This window comes from Chionomys nivalis, chromosome 19 (assembly GCF_950005125.1).
Source record: "Chionomys nivalis chromosome 19, mChiNiv1.1, whole genome shotgun sequence".
NCBI classification, from domain to species: Eukaryota; Metazoa; Chordata; class Mammalia; order Rodentia; family Cricetidae; genus Chionomys; species Chionomys nivalis.
Genome location: NC_080104.1, coordinates 56579724 through 56598919, shown reverse-complemented (window position 1 = coordinate 56598919; position 19196 = coordinate 56579724). Strand labels below are relative to the sequence as shown.

At 47.1% G+C, this 19196-nt stretch overlaps 1 protein-coding gene across 2 annotated transcripts; it reads right to left on the bottom strand.

The window, feature by feature from the left end:
- Nucleotides 1–1437: 1437 nt before the first annotated feature.
- On the bottom strand, nt 1438–12931 carry U2af1 (U2 small nuclear RNA auxiliary factor 1). Of its 2 annotated transcripts, none has more exons than XM_057751412.1 (8): nt 12824–12931; nt 9520–9607; nt 6339–6405; nt 3576–3625; nt 3395–3493; nt 2942–3075; nt 2770–2862; nt 1438–1724 (listed from the first exon to the last, which is right to left on the bottom strand). In XM_057751412.1, the coding sequence occupies exons 1-8, from the start codon at nt 12865–12867 to the stop codon at nt 1580–1582; spliced, it is 720 nt and encodes a 239-aa protein (XP_057607395.1). In that variant the 5' UTR covers nt 12868–12931; the 3' UTR covers nt 1438–1579. The 2 variants fall into 2 exon arrangements, with proteins under 2 accessions (XP_057607395.1, XP_057607394.1); XM_057751411.1 differs by lacking the exon at nt 6339–6405 and adding an exon at nt 7166–7232 and having other exon boundaries at nt 12824–12930.
- Between the last annotated feature and the right edge of the window lie 6265 nt (nt 12932–19196).

The window sequence follows — 19196 nt, the reverse complement described above, 5'->3', positions numbered from 1 at the left end:
TGAGGGGACAGAGTTCCTCATGGTGGGAAAGGTACAGCGGCAGGGGCTCCATAGCAGTGGGAATATGTAGCTCAGACCCCAGACGGCACAGGAAGCTGAGCTTAGCCAGGAGCTATACCTGTCAAGGTCCACCTTCAGCCATCATCTCCTTCCCCCCGAGGCTTCACCTCTGACAGTTCCACAGCCTTCAGCAGCACCTGACCAAGTATTCAAACACATGAGCCTGTGCCGATGGTCGCAGGCTCACATGCAAACCCTATCACTCTTGGCGCTTAAACTCCATTAAAGCCTGTCTTTACTGAAGGGGCAGCACACACTTCAGTATCACCCCAACGATATCCATGGAACGGTGTCCATGGAACAGACTGGGGAAGTAGTACCTCCTTATGTGTTGTGTGATGTCTCGGGGGGAGACCCAAGTCCTCCCACCCCAAGAGCAATGCTCTGGACACATGGGAGTGGACACCCACAGTGGGTTCCTGCCCTGGGTGAAGAGCTAGCAGGATACTACGTAAACTTCCAGAACTGGCTGCAGGTTACTCAGGATGGTACCTGACTCAGGCCTGGCAATGAGGCCTGGCATGGCCACAGGCTGTTAATACCCATCACAGTATCTAGATAGGCAGCAAGGGTAGGTTTAGGAAAAGACAACACACAGGAAGGCCTTAGACAAATGTGAGTGTTCATGGGGGCTCCGTAGCAATCAACACAGCCAGCCAGTCCCACCAGGACTGCATCCAAAGGCACCGCTACTGACACCAGGCTCGAAAACACAAGTCACGTGACCCTACCAGGTCCCAGGCTGCACCTCACCCCAGGACATGCTCTTTTACAAACATTAGCCGTGGTAGCTGGACACCAGCTTGTCGGCTGTTAAGAGCAGAGAAAGAAAGAACCCTACAAAGCTTGAAGAACAATTCCTGGTCATGAAGACACCAGAGCAGCTTTCTTAACAAAGAAGCCACCCTTGCCTGCTGTGATTCTATGCCCTCAGACTTGTTTATAACCAGTGATATGAACCTCCCTCAAGGACATGGGACTAGTACTTTTAGAAAAGAAACTGCAGGGGCTGAAGAGATGGCTCAGCAATTGAAAGCACTGGCTGCTCTTCTAGGACCGGGGTTCGACTCCCAGCACCCACATGACAGTTCACAATTTCACACAAAAATAAATTTAAATAAATCATTTAAAAAGAAATCGCAGGGGGCTGGAGAGATGGCTCAGCGGTTAAGAGCATTGCCTGCTCTTCCAAAGGTCCTGAGTTCAATTCCCGGCAACCACATGGTGGCTCACAACCATCTGTAATGAGGTCTGGTGCCCTCTTCTGGCCTGTAGGCATACACGTAGAAAGAATATTATATACATAATAAATAAATAAGTAAATAAATATATATTTTTTTAAAAAAATCGCAGAGACTTTACAAGAAGTCACACCAATACTGTATAATCACTACAAATTTTATTCAGAAACCCATCTTTGTTTTTTTTTGTTGTTTTTTAAAAAAAAAATCCCATTATGAACTGGCTTGTCAACCAACTACAACACTGTCTAGCAGACACACGGTAAAAACAGCTCGGCTCAGAATCGCCCAGATCTCTCACGGTCTCTTGACCGCCTCCTGTCACGCTCTCGTCCTCCACCACCTCCACCTCCTCCGCCGCCACCGCGCCCACGGTCTCTGGATCGAGATCGCCGTTCTCGGGATCTGGACCTGGATCTATGCCTGGATCAAGGACAAGAAAATGGCATCAAAGCATAGCACTGACAGCCCTACCTGCAAAGTAATGAACTGAGAGATGAGGCCAGTAGCTTCCAAGTCTCAAGTGTGGGACACACCCCAATTAGATACTATCTTTTTTTTTTTTTTTTGGTTTTTCGAGACAGGGTTTCTCTGTGGCTTTGGAGCCTGTCCTGGAACTAGCTCTTGTAGACCAGGCTGGTCTCGAACTCAGATACTATCTTTAGGAAGGATGCATCCCCAAACTAAATGTGTGTGCTATGTTCAGTATCCTCTAACTTAGAACCAACTGAAATGCTGTGGGAAAGAGACACAGAACAGACGCAGGCTGGGCAGCAGTGAGGCCTGGATGCACACCCAGAAGACACCCACACTGACTTGCTGTGCACACACAACCCTTCCTTCTCCAACCTGATCCACTCCTTAGGAATGGCTAGGCAGAGTCCATTAGGTTGATTTTTAGAGAAAAAGAGTTGCTTCTTGCTGACAATCAAAGCAATCTCAATTTTTTTTTAAAGATTTATTTATTATATATACACTGTTCTGCCTGCATGTCAGAAGAGAACACCAGATTTCATTACAGATGGTTATGAGCCATCATGTGGGTGCTGGGAACTGAACTGAGGACCCCTGGAAGAACAGCCAGTGCTCTTAAACTCTGAGCCATCTCGTCAGCCCGCAATCTCAATTTCTACTTCCTGAACTATGTGTAACAGGAGAGGGAGAGAACTATCTAGAAAGAATCAGTGACCTCGACTCATCCTGACCCCTTCTTTGTGACACAGGGCCAGGAACAAGAGTACAGTGCCCACCTGTCAGCAATACAGCAAGATGGCCCAATGTATGCAAAACCAGACAACCTGCACCATCAGAAATCCCTGCAGACCCATGCAGCTCTGGAACACAAGTGCCTCCCTGTACAGCAGGGAGCGAGCTTCTCCCAACCATTTTGTATTTGCACCAGTCCCAGGCCTGGTTTTTCTTTGGCAATGGGGAGCCTCCCACTTCACCATGTACCCAGAGGACTCACTTCTTGCGCCGGCGTCCATACAGCTCCCGTCGTAGCTCTCTTGAGATCGGCTTCAGATGCATGAAGTTGCAAAAGCCCCCTCTTGTGCACTCTCTGTGGGTCAGATCCAGACATGTTAGGCTGTGCCCATGCTGACTAAGCTCCACCCACCAAGAGTTGTACTTATGCTTACCCCATCTCATACTGGCGGCAGCAGGCTTCCCTGAAGTCGGTCACTGGAGACAGCTCTGCATGGATTGGCTGCCCATTAAACCAACGGTTATTCAAATCGATCACAGCTTTCTCTGCATCCTCCTCACGTCGAAACTGAAAAGCAAAAAAAGGGCTTTGCCACTCTACTCCTGTGTTGCTAATGTTTAATTCTCCACCCCACTACTGTTACACACTCACTGAGCAAAACACTTATGGGCTGATGCAGTAAAACTTTGCCAATCCTCCTCATGACAGCCCCCAGGACAGCCCAAGATTGCACCAAGTGTTATCTACCTTTTCAAACCCAACCCACGAAGAGCAAGTATCAGACTGTTTGTTCCCACAGGGAGCCAGTTCAGAAAGACACAAAGTACACAGACTAAGCCGCCAGTCCAAGCAGCTTCAACTCTAGACATTACCCACTGGTCTGTACCTTGACATACACGTTCCCCACCAGGTGGTCTCCTAGGTTGTCACAGACATTCATCTCCTCAACTTCTCCGTACTTTTCTTCCATCTCGGTGAAGACTTCCTGAGGGGGAACATGGGTTGAGGAGCACTGTGCACAGCCCGGTCTCTCGTGGCTGCCCTCCCACCTGTGCCCAAGTGCTCACCTCGAAGAACTCATCATAGTGCTCCTGCATCTCCACGTCGCTCACAGCACCTGCAGTTAAAGACAGCCAGCTGGTAAGAGCCGTGTGGCCTTGCTATCCTCAAGCTCAACTGCTACAGTGACTGTCTAGAGGACGCCAGGCCAGAGAGCTGCATGCTACAGGAGCACCGAACTGCTTGTGATTTAGAGTTGCTGAGATCTTAAAATGCCCACCATAGCCTCAGTCCTGGCTACCAAAACCACAGCCAGCGTTAGGAGGTGCCAAAGGGTCACACAAAGTCCAAGGAAAAAGGTGACTCTTGGATTCAGACCTTTTAAAATAAAAATGCTTTCCTTAAGACTGGAGGCCAGATAAATACACTGATTTCCCCTTTATTAGGTGAAAATGGAAGCTGAAACCAGGTGAGTGAGCAAGAGCTCATGTGCCTTTACACACTGGCAACCACTGAATACCACACACTTCTTTCTGATGTGACTGAAACCCAAGCCACCAGCTTTCAGCATTTTAGATGTCTCTATACACAGTTAGACCTTGTTGAAGGTGTTCCCCACTTCTGCGCCAAGTTTACCCTCCATAAGCCATGCAGTAAGTGAAGTCATGGCTGGTCACGAGCACTTGTGCCCAGTCGGTCTAATCCAACCATCATTCCCTCAACCTCACAGAACTGGATGCCAATAAAGTCATGTTCCAAACACTTGAGCGAGGAGGTGGAAAGGATCTGGCGGGGTTTGGGGGCCGAGCTGTCCAGCTTGGGTCGTCAATCAACACCTTCTGTGAACCACATTCCTGGACGACCTTACAGGTAACTTGCCTCTTCTGGCACCACACCAAGGGCACCTGGCTCTGGTGTCTGAAACTAAGGCCTAGTCTAGGCTCTGGTTCTAATAACTTCAGCTCTCTTTCTAACCCATCTGGGGTTGTTTTAGTTATTTTGAATTTTGAGGAAATGATTTGGCCTGAAAACCCAAATTTTATTGAAATGTGACAGGAGCCTACCCCATATATGGTACCTGACCAAGCCTTCTGGGATGCCCCACCCTGCCTGAAAAGGAACAGGTCACAGGCAACAGCAAATGCCCGAGAAGCCTGCTCCATAGGCAGATGACAGCAGCTAATATCAAGGCCTTCTGGATCAGGAAATCCGGAAAGGAAAACACCCCCAATTTGGTAATGGTTTAAAACTGACGACTACTTTACTCTGTTCCATTTCCCATCAGTCAAAACGACCCCAAAAGCCCGAGACTAGCACAACCAAGACAACTGATCAGACAGAACAGCAATGGGCTCCATATATTTTAAATACTACAACTTAGAAAATTACTTTTCTTAAAGAAATACTATTCTTAAAACTGAGATTTATATTCAACTTTAATCTGTGTACCCGAAATGTATTTTTCTACAAATGTCAAGGTGGTAATCTGCTCTAAAATGAAGCGTTAGTTTCATTTACTTTCCACAACCTGGACTCCAGGACTGGAAGATTTAATAAGAGCTGAAAATTCAGTTTACAATATACCCCAGACATACTGTGCATTGCAAATAAGAGACAGAAAACACAACACCCTGTCATTAAGCAGAGTCCCCAATTGAACCAGCAGGCAAAGAACAATCACTGTTACCAACCACGGTTTCCATTTGCTATACCCCAGGGCAGGGATGAGAACAAACGTTACTTAATAAAGCCACACATAAACACCTCCCTCCTCCTATGCAGACCTTCCTTCTAAAATAAAATGAGACCACGTATTTAAACCAAGGATTGCCACGTGAGTGCTGTCTCAATGTAGAGAGTGCTCTATTGTCAGGTCAGGGTTGGCCATCACAAACACCCAGCACCTTAGCAGGGAAAACACGAAAAGCCCGACTCATGGACATGTGCACCAGAGGCCTCCCAGCCAGGCCATTTCCAGTAGGTGATGGCCCTGGGACCATTTATTACCCAGGGTAAGCCAACCAACAGATGGAGGTTGCGGTCAGGTGTGCTGGATTTAGCTGTGGCCATCCAAGGGAGTCTACCTTGGGTTTGGACACGACTGCATCCCAGTGTTCCACTGGAGAACAGTTTTAACTTAAATACAGTAATTCGCAGCACACAAATCTGCAATGTTGACTGGTACCAGTTTAAGCTGTTGCCCCATGAAGTACCCTTCATTACCAAATGTAGCACACTACCTCCTGAGGCTGGAGGTGCTACCTATACAAAGTGCGTGGTTGGACCCTGAGCATCTTTTCAGGGACTGCTCATCTGGTCAGCACACTTGCGGGGGGGTGCAGCGGGAATATTTGGGTCAGTGTGAGCTGCAGACCCTCACCCGGGAAACACTCAGAACAAGGCCCTCATATAAGAACATGACCTCTGACGTGCAGAGTTTATGGAAACGAGGCTATTGAGAGGTAAAAATCTGAACATTTCTAAGCAATTTGCACTCAAGTTCCAGAAAGTGAGAGCCATTCAGATGCCACTGCTCTTCACAGGGAAGAGCAGACCTCGAACTCAATCCCAGTGCATCCCAGGGTGACGGTCCAAATGCGGAGGGAGCAAAGAGCAGCAAGTCCCAACTACTTCAAGGGTGCCCTTGCCAGTCCTGTCATCCTCTGACTAAGGGACAGGAGGTCAGCTCTCCAGAAGGTCAGTGGGGACAACAGCTCCTGTCACTTCTAGGAAGGCGGTTGTTGACACTAGCACAGCAGACCGGGTGGAGTGGACACTGAGCTCTGACACGCAAGCCCAGGGGACCAGGGAAGGAACTTGTATGAACTTACAGCGCAAACCGTCAGCAGACTGGGAAGAGTTTTGAGGGTTACGGTAAATGTTCAAGAGGGCAATGGTCTGAAATACAAAACGCAACAACTTTATATTATGGAAATTAAATGTACACACTTAACCGGTTGCCTGTGATGATCGCTTCAGTTGAGTCGGCGCTGAAAAGAGAGCAGGTTATTTCTCTAGAGCAGAGGTGTCCCCTTAGTTGGTGGCTGTCTTGAACTACGCTAACACTGCAGTGCTGGGAGATCTCATGAGATGCTAATATCGCACTTCTGCCCACAGCGGACTCTCCAAGTGCCAGCCAAGCAAGGATAGCACCGGCTCTTAGCTGACAGAGACTAAGAGGAAAAGTGCTCGCACCTGCGACGAACCAAGCGCTGTACCAGAAAAATACAATAATCTCATGTCATGAAATCTCCACTTCCTAGAGGAAAAATTATAATGATGAAATAAAACCCACACTTACTGGGCAACTTACCTTAATATTCCTACATTTTAACTTTACAGAAAGAACTTAAGGAAGGCCAGGGTTCAGTCACTGTAAAGCCGCAATCGGCTACCCGGGTTAAAACCCGCTTCTGTGGGCGGACACTCTCGTGACAAATGTTAGTCAACAGGAGAGGCCGGCCAGTGACTTTCCCTAGAAGCGCCTCCTGAGCGCGGCCCCTGTCAAGTTCTGGCTGTGCGCCACGCGGTTCCAGCACCGTGTCCTGTTTGCAACAGCTCTATGTCAGCAGCTCAGAGCCAGCGTTATGTCTCAATTAAGAGTGGGCTCTTGAACACCATCGTTTTTAAAAAAAATTTCTCCAACTGTGGGACTTACAGTGTGAGCCGTCAGCCGTCTGTGCACTGTTTTGGGGATTACGATAGATGTTTTGAATCAAGATGGTCTGCGGGGAAAAAAAAATAAAAAGGGGAATTCTACTGGCTGCTGTGCATATATCAGACAATTGCAAAGAGACAGTTTGTTTGCAAACGGTTAACGTTTGTTTGCTGTTTTTCTCACAAGTCAGACACTTGTGTCTTGTGCCAAGAACACCAAAACCATCATATTATGAAAACAGAGTTTGAGCAGTGACTTGGGTCAAGTCAGCCAGCAACCAAGAAGGAACTGTATCTGTTGTTTTGAGTGGTCCCCGTTACCAATGATAAAGTGCTTTAATACAAGATAAGAGAACACTAACACTTTCTTGTACTTCAAGCCAGCACACACAAACATATTGAAAAGTCACATAATAATCATATTCCCCACACAGTATCTCTCTTAAACAAACGCATACTTCAACTGTATGCAGTACTCAAGCTCTGGTCTCTTAGCAAAACAGCCACGCCAGTTGTCTTGGATACCTGACTCTTATTTACACTTTCTTGGTGGGTCTCTGTTTACATAATACAATAGTTAAAACATTTGCTCTTTTGCGATCCTTCTTTTAAGGAAAAAATCCTTTTAACCCTTGTGCTTTAAACTGGATCAGGCAGACTTGAAACCTTACACTGTACCGTTCTTCTTAAAATCAAGTTGTCTGAAAAAACAAACCATGTTTAAGTTAGTAAGCTAATATAGTACATCAATCTCACGTCCACATGACTATGAGCTTACAAAGAAACCCACCCTGAAACACACTACAATTATGCTAGCCAAGAGACTGTGTGAGTAGAGCACAGCCTCTCAACAATGTGCTAGAAAGAAAGCAGTTCTGCCTGTGCTCAAAGGGTGTAGGGCGAGGAATAGTGTTTGGGACACGTTTGCTGCCGGAACCCACCTGGGAGGAAGGCTGAACACCAGACCGCACACCCTGAGTCACTGAGCTAAAACAGTTCTCTACTACCCTGGTCCCTGCAGGTCTCCCCACTACTGAGGCATACAAAGGCTGTCCCCTGTAGGAAAGCAATGCAAAGACAAGCTACAGTGACCTCTGACTTGTCAACCAAACCCAAAGGAGGTGATTATTGTAATGCTGAGCTCATTACATTGTATGGGGCTCCATCCTCCCTGCTTTGTTCTAGGACAGTGCTCAGGCCACAGGAGGCAACTGCGGGACAGTAAAGGCCCAGAGGGCTGAGAACAGTCCCCTGCCTACCACTTCACATGCCTCACAAACATGCTAAAGGCATGCACATTTAGCAGCCAATAACCATTGGTCAGGTGGGAGAGTTTGTTACTAGTCAAATACCACACTCATAACAGTTTAAAGGAGGTACTTTGATAGTATGAAAATTCACAAAAAAGGGTCACTTTGAGGGTCATTAGAGGACAGGTGCCTTCTACACTAACCATAGTGATAACTGGGGAGTTAAACTATTGAACTCTCCCCTCTAAAAACATATAATGCTGTGGTTTCCTGGGGACTTATGTTCTAAACCAAGATCCATTTCTTCTATCTCCCAGTATTAACTGGTCTATTTCTTAAACTCCCACAACAACAACAACAACAAAAAGCAAAACAACAACAACAAGACCCCAAAAAACAGAGTATGTAAGAAGGGCAAAGTATGTGAAAGAAAAGTGTGTGCTCAAGAAAAGACACATCCAAGGCTTAGAGGGCTGCTGCAAGTAGACCTGGGCTGGAGAATGAACTCCACAGCCCAATCAGACAGATGCAGCAAGACCTTCCAATCTCTGCCCTCTTAATTCATTAGTCAGTCTCTGCTGAGACCAGATCGTCTTCCCTGCAACTCCCTGCCCCACCAAACCAAATAATGTGGGACTGAGGCTAACCTAGACAGACCTAAGTCTAAGATGACAAGCACCTCTCAGTGAGCTAACCAGACTTGCTTGGGGCAATTTATACCCATCTTTATCATTACAACTCTAAGATCATGATGCCTGCTGAAACTGTGTCAAAGTGTGGACCTCTCTGAGGAACTAGAGCAGGCTGGGTCCGCAGACAAACACCCATGCCACATACTCGCCCAGTGGCTCATCACTACTACATCCACCAGTGTCATCTGAAGGGAGAGCAGGGCAGTGAACCCTTTAAGGAGCTCCTCTAAGGGTAAGAACAACAGGACTTCCTACCGAGGTGTGGTGGGTCTATCACCCTCTGTAACAAATACAAAAGAAAACTGGAGGGAAAAAGGACTTACTAAGTGTGTGGAAACATTAATCACCATTGAAAGCACAAGAACTTTTGATAATTTATGTAGGGGGAAAAAAAAGCCCAACAACACACAAACCTGGCTAAAGGTCGGTTTATTGTGCAACCGAGAACATCTGTCTCCATGACGACATGCTCCAATTTTGAAATAAAATGAACAGTTGACTCTGTAAGGGAATAAGAATAAGAACTGATTATTTTGGGGAAGAAATGGTGAAAACACCATTAACAGAATCTTATTTCCCAGCTACTTTTCTTCCAATGACAGAAGTTCGGCAGCTCTGGCTGGATGCTTCCTCTTACAGGTAGTATGTTAGAGGCTGTAATCATCTCCCTACAGAATGCTCTAATTCTAGCCTGCTCCATTACTCTAAGCCCCTCTCCTTTTAATATCTTCTTTGCTTTTCTTTTTTGAAGATCGCCCCACTCTCTGGGTCCTCGATGTCATCTACAGAATAAGGACAATACCAATTAGGGACTGTTTCAAGAACTGAGTGAGATATGTATTCTTATTCACAGGCTTAATTAAGAGCCGTCATTATCTAAAGAAAACAGAAAACAAAATCCAGGTTTTCTCCAAATTCATGTTTGGGGAGGCAATTTCTTTGGAGACCTCATTGCAAACATGCTATTTGGAGAGCACATGTCTGCACAAAGTCTCTTTAGCACTGCTTAGATACTCCATGGAAACACAACCAACCAAAGCCACCAAGGGCTGGGTGCAAGTCTGTGATGTGAACTTTCACTCGATGCAGCTTCCCTATTCGGAATGCTGCCCCATAAAAACTTTTACAAGAGCCACATGCTTAGGTCCTCACCCTGAAGGTCTCAACTTCAGTGAAATTTGGGACCACGAAGACCAGTTATCCTCCTGTTATAACCAGACAGGAACAACACATCAGAGTCTGAGTTTACCAGAGGACGACTGTGAGGGACCTCCTTACACAACCTAACCTGATTAGACAGTATCTTTTTAGAAAAATCAACTGAGGGGCTGGAAAGATGTCTCAGCAGCTAAGAGTACAGGCTGTTCTTCCAGAGGACCTGGGTTCAATTCCTAGCACCCACACGGCAGCTCACAACTGTCTGCAACTCCAGTTCCAAGGGAACTGGCACCCTCACAGACTACACATAGGTAAAACACCAATTCACATTAAAAAAAAGTATTGAAAAACAAAAAAGAAAATCAACTGAAAATAAAGACCTTTTAAGGTTGGGGGAGTGGTGGTGCATGTCTTTAATACCAACACCTGGGAGGCAGAGGCAGGCCACCTCTGAGTTTGAGGCCAGCATGGTCTAGAAATTGAGTTCTAAGATAGCCAGGGCTACAGAGAAACCCTGACTTGATGGAGTGTGTGGTTGAGTACAAGGGTGATTTCTACCAGACAAGTTGAATCTAGAAAAATATATCACAGCTAAACACTTAACTAGAAAAGTCCCCCATTTCACTTCTTAAAAACAAAAATTAGCTGGGCAGTGGTGGCGCACGTCTTTAATCCCAGCACTCGGGAGGCAGAGACAAGCGGATCTTTGTGAGTTCGAGGCCAGCCTGGTCTACAAGAGCTAGTTCCAGGACAGGCTCCAAAACCACAGAGAAACCCTGTCTCAAAAAAACCAACCAACCAAACAAACAAAAAAACTCAAAAACTAATAGGCACACAAGTCCCTATTACAGATGCCTTTCTGCTGAAATAACAGAACCTAGGTTAAAAATAAAAAATCTGAATGATACCCCTTCACTACAGACATGAACACAGGGCCAGAACTACCATGGCCCTTCAGGCATTTTGAAAGGACGCCTCTCTTGTGTCAGAACTGGACACATTTAACTGCATTCCAACCCATCTTCTCAGTGACCTCAGAATTTAGAAATCACACTCTTCACAGTACTTATTTCCTGTGTATATTTATGTATTGAGACAGGGTCTCTATGTAGTTCCGGCCGGCCCGTAACTTGCTGTACAGACCACACTGACCTGAAACTCAGAGATCTGCTTTCCTCTGCCTCTGGAGTGCTCTGGAACTAAAGGCACACACTACCACACCTGGTTTTGAATGTCTATTTTAAAGTACTTTAAAGGTTTTATTTTTAATTATATGTGGCTGGGTGGTTTTAATCCCAGCACTCAGGAAGTGGAGGCCGAAGCAGGCAGATCTGAGTCCAAGGCCAGCCTGGTCTATAGAGTTCCAGGACTCTGTCAGAGATAGGAAAAGAAACCGTGTCTCAAAAGACCAAGAAGTCTATGTGGGGCTGGATGTGTACACCTACTATATATAGGGCCTGTAGTAGCCAGACCATGAAGCTCCCCAGATCTGGAGTTACAGGTAGTTGCAAGACATCATGAAATGGATTTGGGAAACCAAACTCCTGGCCTCTGAAAGAGCAGTTCCCACTCTGAAACCACTGAGTCATCTCTCTGTCCCTTTAATATACTGCAGTCATTCTTAACAACACATACAGACTTCCTCCATGATTTCCTGAGAACCTAAATTTTATCCCAGCTGATACTCTAACTCTGGCCCGGACGTCTCTAAGTGACTGCCGATTCGGGCAGGAGACTTTTAGGTACATTCCCTTTTGCACACACAGCAGACTATCTTGTATAAAGGTGCCTGCCTGATTGGACAGCCGGGAAAGGAGAACATTTTGAACAGTGAGATGCGGCACCAAAAACGTTATCTATTAACAAACAGAGGCTTCCCAGTACAGATATCTGTATAAACCTCGTATGAGATTCAGGAACACCAAGATGGTGACTATTACGCCGGGCAGTTACGCCAGACACTTAATCTTTAGGTTTTGAAAATAAGAATTATCCTTCAAAGCGTCTGAAGACGTTTCCTTTAGTCTAAACTTCAGCCAGCACACTGGAAATAGGTATGTGCCACGGTGGCACACAAATACTAGCGGAATTAGTGTGATGTTTTTTCTTCTTACCCCACGCAAACCTTAACTTAAAAAGAAGAGCCAGCCCGCCAACGCTTCGGCAGGCAGGTTTACTCAGTCGATTCCGCTCCCAACGATCAGTTCCAGAGACTGAGTTCTAGCGAGGACAGTGCCGCCGCACTTCCGACACGACACTCAAAGCCCAAAGTTGCAAGAAACGCGTTAACTCGCCGCAGAAGCCAGGGCGGCAGTGGGAGCGCGGCGTGGGGCAGAGTCCCGAGTGGAAACCGGCGCGGAGTCCCATGAAGCCCGAGGCCCAGCCCGAGCAGCCCGCCAGGTCCCGCCGCCCGGCCCACGAGGCAGCGGCGCCCAGAGGCGCGAGGCCTCCAGGGCCTCTCGGCCTGCCACGCCTGGGCGCCGCCATCGCTTGCCTCGGCCGGCACTCGTTGGCCCACCGCCGCCCCGGCCCAAGCCTCGGTAGGCCTCCCCTACTCACTTGTCTTTCTCGGTGCCGAAGATGGAGGCCAAGTACTCCGCCATTTTCCAGCGGACGCCTCCGACACGGCAGCCGACGCCGCCGACTCTCCCGACGTCCTCGGAAGACGTCACCGGACGCGACGACTCTCTCCACGCCCGTCGTAGCGGCTTCGTCCAATTGGAAGAGGCGTTGCCTGCGTGGGGGAGGGACGAAGAACTCACGGAAACTCCGCCCCCGGCCCTGGCGCCTGCGTACTCCCTGCCGCTCGGGCGGGTCCCGCGCGCTCCCTGCTACCTGGACTGTGAACTGCTGCTCCGCGCGTGCTCAGCGCGGCGGTTTCCCGCTCCCGCCGCTGGGACCGCGCCTTCTCCCTTTGCTGACTCTCTTACCCCGGGCGTCCCAGTGGTGCGGCTCTAGACAAGGGCCCCTATCCGGCCTCCTGGACGGATTTAAACCTATAGCATCCCCACAGTCACCAGCTCACCTTCAAGTTACCACATGTCCAGGCAGAGTCTAATCCTGTTATCTCGAGTTGAGACCCAGGCCGTGGGATCATCTCGGTTGGATGACTTTGCCTGCTTTCTTTGCCTCCCGTGTGCTGGAATTAAAGGCGTGCACCACCACCGACTGGCTGTAGAGCCTCTTCCACCCGAGGATGAACCGTGGAAGAGGGAAGGCTGCTGGGTTGTGGGAAACTGAGGTTTATACAGGCTCTTATCAATTAACCTGGTTATCGGAACCAGAATGATGACCAAACCATCAATTTGTTCATCTTCCCACCCCACCCCTCACTAATCCACCCAACTATCTACCCATGTCTCTAATCCACTTCTCCGTGCCACATCTATTTATCTCTTATTTGGAGACATTATGAGAACAAACCCTGTGACAGATACTTAAGACACGGGCTGCTGTGATGTTTGTCTTATTGTGCGTGCTTTGTTTTTCTCCAGGAGAGGACCTTGTATAAGCAGCAGGTTACGTATAGCTACTGATGACCTTGAACTTCTGAGCTTTCTGAACCTTTCCTGAATGTTAGGGTTGCAGGTGGGCACTACCAATCACGTTTATGTGGAGCTAGGGACCAAAACCAGAACTCCGTGTCTGTTAAGCACGCTACCAACTATTAAGCATGTTATCAGCTGTGCCTTGGCCGGTGTGATGTTTAATCTTCAAGTCAACTTCCCTGTATCGTGGAGAAGAGGCATCTCTGGGGATGTCTGTGAGGACAGGATCAGTCACTTCCATATTCCTCCATGCGTTCCCCACAGTGATGGACTCTATCCCCTCAACTACGAGGCAAAACAAACCTGTAAGCTATTTCTTGTCAGGTGCTAGGTTATCGTGACTGTAAAGATAGCTACTACATCTATTAGCTGTAGTATTCCAAACAGATGCCGGTTTGGAATCCCAGCCACTGGCCCAGCTGGCAGTTGTCTGTACGCTCTTACCCGTACACCCCACCCCAGAGTTTCTCTGTGTGGTTGCCTGGAACTCACTGTGTAGACCAGGCTGGCCTCGAACTCATAGAGATCCATCTGCCTCTGCCTCCTGAGTGCTGGGATTAAAGGCGTGCGCTGCCACTGCCTGGCTATGCTCTTGTTTCCATTTGCTCATGGGCTCAGCTGCATCTCATGAAACCCAGTTACCGTCCTCAGCGAGTGGTGCTCTGTGTTTATTTTATCTGGCACTTCCACTAAACTGTGCCCATAGGGGACAGGGAAAGCATCAGATCCCGTAGAGCTGGAGCCACAGATGGTTGTGAATGGCTGTGTGGGTGCTTTAAATCATACCCAAGCCCTCTGGAAGACCAGCCAAGTGCCCTTAACTGCTAGGCCATCTCTCCAGACCCAACGCGTGTGTACTTTAAAGGTTTTTTAGAATTAATTTTTCTGAGATAGTATTTCACTATGTTGTTCAGGCTGGCCTACAAGTCTGGACCCAAGTGATGCTCCTGCCTCAGCAGTAAGAGTAACTGGGATGCAGGCATGGTCCACTGCACTTGGCTAGTGTGTTTTAATTTTCAAAATTTTTATGACCTTGGGCATAATTGCACAATGAATACATTTTCTTAAAAAGTTAAATGAAGCCATTGCTTACTGGGAGGACTTGCAGAAATGCTGTCTTTTCCAAAAAGCATCAAACATGAATAAAATTCCTCTCATTTAGGAGGCAAGAAGAAATAGTCAAAGTTTCATAGCAACCATAATAGGCAAGAGCCATTGAAAAACTGGAAAATTTAAGCTGGCTCTGGTGGTCTAAGCCTGGAATCACAGCTACTCTGGAGGCTAAATCAGGAGGTTCAAAAACTCAAGGCCATCTTGGACAACTTAGTGACTCTTATTTCTAATGCAAAAAGTTTTGCAAAGGGCTGGGGAAGCCAGATGTTAATGCACACATTTAATCCCATGCTCAGGAGGCAGAGACTCCCAAGGGCCAGCCTGGTCTACATGGGGAATTACAGGCCAGACAGGACTATACATAGCGAGATCTTCCAAAAAGGAGGGAGGCATGCTGCGCTTGTAACTCCGTGGTACAAATGGTGGTTTATCATTCCTAAGGCCCAGGTTCAATTCCCAGTTTGTTTAAGATACAGATAAATGAGCTGGGTGGTGGTGACTGTGGAGCACGCCTTTGATCTCAGCACACAGAGGGAGAGGGAGGCAGATCTCTGTGAATTTGAGGTCAGCATGGTCTACAGAGGTAGGTTCCAGGTCAGTCAGGGCTATTCAGAGAAACCCTGTCTTGAGATAGAGAGAGAAAAAAAAGCTACAGATAAATGGAACTTATAAGTGCATATATGGGACTATCTTTGCCAGTGATGGAGCTGGCAATGGAGATGCCACCATATGCCAGAGAGTGGTGTGTCGGTCATGACAAGCTGCAAAGTAGCAGGAGCGGTTGAACTTTAAAGGTGAACATGAATATGCAAAAGCGCCGAGATGAAAAGCAACCTGCCCGGATGGAAAGATTCCTACCCGGAAACAGCTGAAAACCACACGGGCAGGTTTTCTGTGAATCTGCTCGTGGAAGCTACAGTTTGAACAAGTGCCAGGGGCGGAGGAGGCAGCTTGCTGGCTCCGTTTCTGGTTAGGCAGGGTGGGCTAAGAGAGGAACAACAGGTGCCGCGGTGAAGCTGGCAGGTTGGAAAAGGCCACAGGTGTGAACATGGGCTTTTTGCCTCTTGTGCAAAAGAAGCCAGGACATGTTTCCTGCCTGGCTCTTGTGTAAGTGCCATGAATTCCCAACAGAGAAGCTGGCCTGGAAGAAAACGCGGCCTTCGGTGTTCTGCACAACCGCTCCACACATCCATCCCTTCCTGAATGTCTTTTGAATAGTCATGTTTCTGACATTTACTTTCCTTCCCTTTGTGAAGGGAGTTTTATATCCTTTAAGAAGAGGGAATGATATATAGATGATAGGTAGATAGATAGATATTGGCACCGTCTTTGCACGATCAATATCAACACCACCATTTCACGATTGCAAGTGTTTAGACAATTGGTAGGCCCCAACAGCACTTGCTTTCATAGTCTCTGGGCCAAACAATTCTTTCTGTTTTTATTTTTTGTTTGTTTGTTTGTTTTTGAGACAAGGTTTCTCTGTGTAGTCCTGGCTGTCCTGGAACTTGCTATGTAGAACAGGCTGGCTTTAAACTCAGATATCCATCTGCTCTTGCCTACCAGGTGCTGGAATTAAAGACATGCAGCACCACCACCCCACTCTTCTGTTTTTAAAGACATTATTATATGTCCCAGATTTCCCTTGAATTTACATAGCTGAGGATATCCTCGAACTCCTGATCTCCCCGCCTCTGCCTGTGTGTTAGGATTGCAGATTTGTACCACTACTCCTGGGCCTCATAGACAATAGGCAAGTGTTCTACCAAATGAACTACATTTCCAAACTCCAGGGGTGGCAGACTGCCTTCTTCACCTCCAAAATTTATCACCCAAAGACACAGGAACAGAAAACATTGATTTTATTTGTTTTTTTGTTTTTTGTTTTTTGTTTTTTTTTTTTTGATTTTTCGAGACAGGGTTTCTCCGTAGCTTTTTGGTTCCTGTCCTGGAACTAGCTCTTGTAGACCAGGCTGGCCTCGAACTCATAGAGATCCGCCTGCCTCTGCCTCCCGAGTGCTGGGATTAAAGGCGTGCGCCACCACCGCCCGGCTGTTTGTTTGTTTTTTGAGACAGGATTTCTCTGTGTAGCAGTCCTGGCTGTACTGACTCTCTTTGTATACCAGGCTGGCTTTGAACTCACTGAGATCTGCCTGCCTCTGCCTCCCAAGTGTTGGGATTAAAGGCATGGCTACCACTGCCAGGTGGAGAAAACATTGAGTTTGTACACAAAGTACTTCACACATTGACATTGAATGGTGGAGAACTTGCTAGAATGAGTTAAACACAGGTGAGAATGAGAAAGGGTTGGAAGGGTTGAAAGACAGTGTGGGGGTGGGAGCTCCCACAGATTGTTTAGCATGACCACATGACCTGCTTGTGAAAAGAGTCTTAGTGAGCAGGGAGCACTGAATTTTCTATTGTTATTTATTTATTTATTTATTTATTTTGAGACAAGGTCTCATTATGCAGCCTTGGCTGGCCTGGAATTCAGGCTGGCCCCAGACTGACAATATATCTGTCTGCCTTTCCTTCCTAGTGCTGGTATTACGGGAGTTGCCCCCCACCCACCCTGGAATTACTGTGTTAGCGGCTACAGAGGCCACCTAAGTCCAAAGCTTTCCCAGGAACCAACAACAGAAAAGTTACAGTGTGTGGTTACCTTATAATTAAACAAGTCACTTTGTTACGATTTAGCTAGTAGTGATCCAATAGTCAACTGGAAGCCAGGTATCACACAATCCCTCTGCTATTTATCTCATAGAGCAAGAGGAATTTAGTTGCAAAAATATGAATGTATTTGATTTGGAAACCTGGTCCAGGCCCTGCTAGAGGTCATGAAATAGGTATTATTTGTTCTTAGTTTTCATTCTGCACTGGATAGTTTGTTTCAGTGTTTTTTTTGAAAGAATGTCCTTAATCTCCTATTGGCATGACCCTTGCAAATGAGACTTTATAACATTTTTTATCATGATGTAGCCTCTTAGGATTAGAAGGGGAGTTCAGCAGTAGGGCAGTTTGTAGTGATCTGAAACCCTAGTTCCAATGCCTCTTCTGGTCTCCTTGGGTACTGCATTCACATGATGAACATCCAATATGCAGGCACACACCTAAACACACAAAATAAAAATGACAAAATTAGATGTTATAGTTTTTTCTTTTTTTCTTTCAAGACAGGGTTTCTCTGTGTTGTTTTGTTGCCTGTCTTGGAACTAGCTCTTGTAGACCAGGCTGGCTTCAAACTCAGAGATCCTCCTGCCTCTGCCTCCCCAGCGCTGGGATTAAAGGCGTTCACCACAACCACCTGGCTAGGACTTTTGCAGCTAGAGTTGCAGGGTCTTCGTGAGACACCATATAGGTGCTGGGAACTGAATTTGGGTTCTCTGGGATAGCAGCAAGTTCTTTCAACCTCTGAGCCATATCTCTAAGACTAAAAAATAATCTGAAAAAGTGTTTCCTGCCAGGTGGCGGTGGCACACACCTTTAATCCCAGTGTAGTGTGAATTCTAATTGGGTTTAATAATAAAATACGCGGAGTCAGATATTGGGGTGAAAGCTGAAAGATCTGAGAAGTAAAGGAGCCAGCCATTAGAGAGACCTTTTACCTCTACCGGATCCTTAGGCCAAAGAGGGCAAGATCTTGTCTCCACAACTCCTCAGAATGGATGCTCTAAACTCATGTCTCTCCTCCCACCTTATAGTCTTCGCTCAGCCCAGTCATAACCCTTCCTGCAGCCACTTTCCTAGTGCTGGGTGGGATTAAAGGCGTGGGACTCCCAAATACTGGGATTAAAAATGTGAGCCACCACTGCCTGGTGGCTCTGTTTCTCCTTTAGACTGGATTAATTTTGTGTAGCCCAGGGTGGCCTTGAACTCACAGAGATTCATCTGCCTCTGTTTCTGCCTCCTGAGTGCTGGGATTAAAGGGGTGTGCCACTACTGCTTGGCCTCTGTGGCTAACTAGTAGCTCTAGTGGCTTGTTCCACACCGATCCTGAGCTGCTACTATTATTATTATTTCGTTTTTCAAGACAGGGCTTTTCTGTAGCTTTGGAGCCTATCCTGGAACCAGCTCTCATAGACCAGGCTGGCCTCAAACTCACAGAGATCTGCCTGCCTCTGCCTCTCGAGTGCTGGGATTAAAGGTATGAGCCACCACTGCCTGGCTGCAAGTTTTATTTGTTATAGCAAAAACAAAATATTACCACATGTCAACTCTTGGCAGGCAGAGGCAAGTGGGTCTCTGAGTTTGAGGTCAGCCTAGTCTATAGA

What these genes read in the sequence shown, in the direction of transcription:
- U2af1 (XM_057751412.1), bottom strand. Translation starts at nt 12,867, where the DNA reads ATGGCGGAGTACTTGGCCTCCATCTTCGGCACCGAGAAAGACAA. An exon ending in ACTATGATGAGTTCTTCGAG is followed by an intron (nt 3,494 to 3,575) that starts GTGAGCACTTGG and finishes GTTCCCCCTCAG; the next exon opens with GAAGTCTTCACCGAGATGGA. An exon ending in TGCCGCCAGTATGAGATGGG is followed by an intron (nt 2,863 to 2,941) that starts GTAAGCATAAGT and finishes TCTGACCCACAG; the next exon opens with AGAGTGCACAAGAGGGGGCT.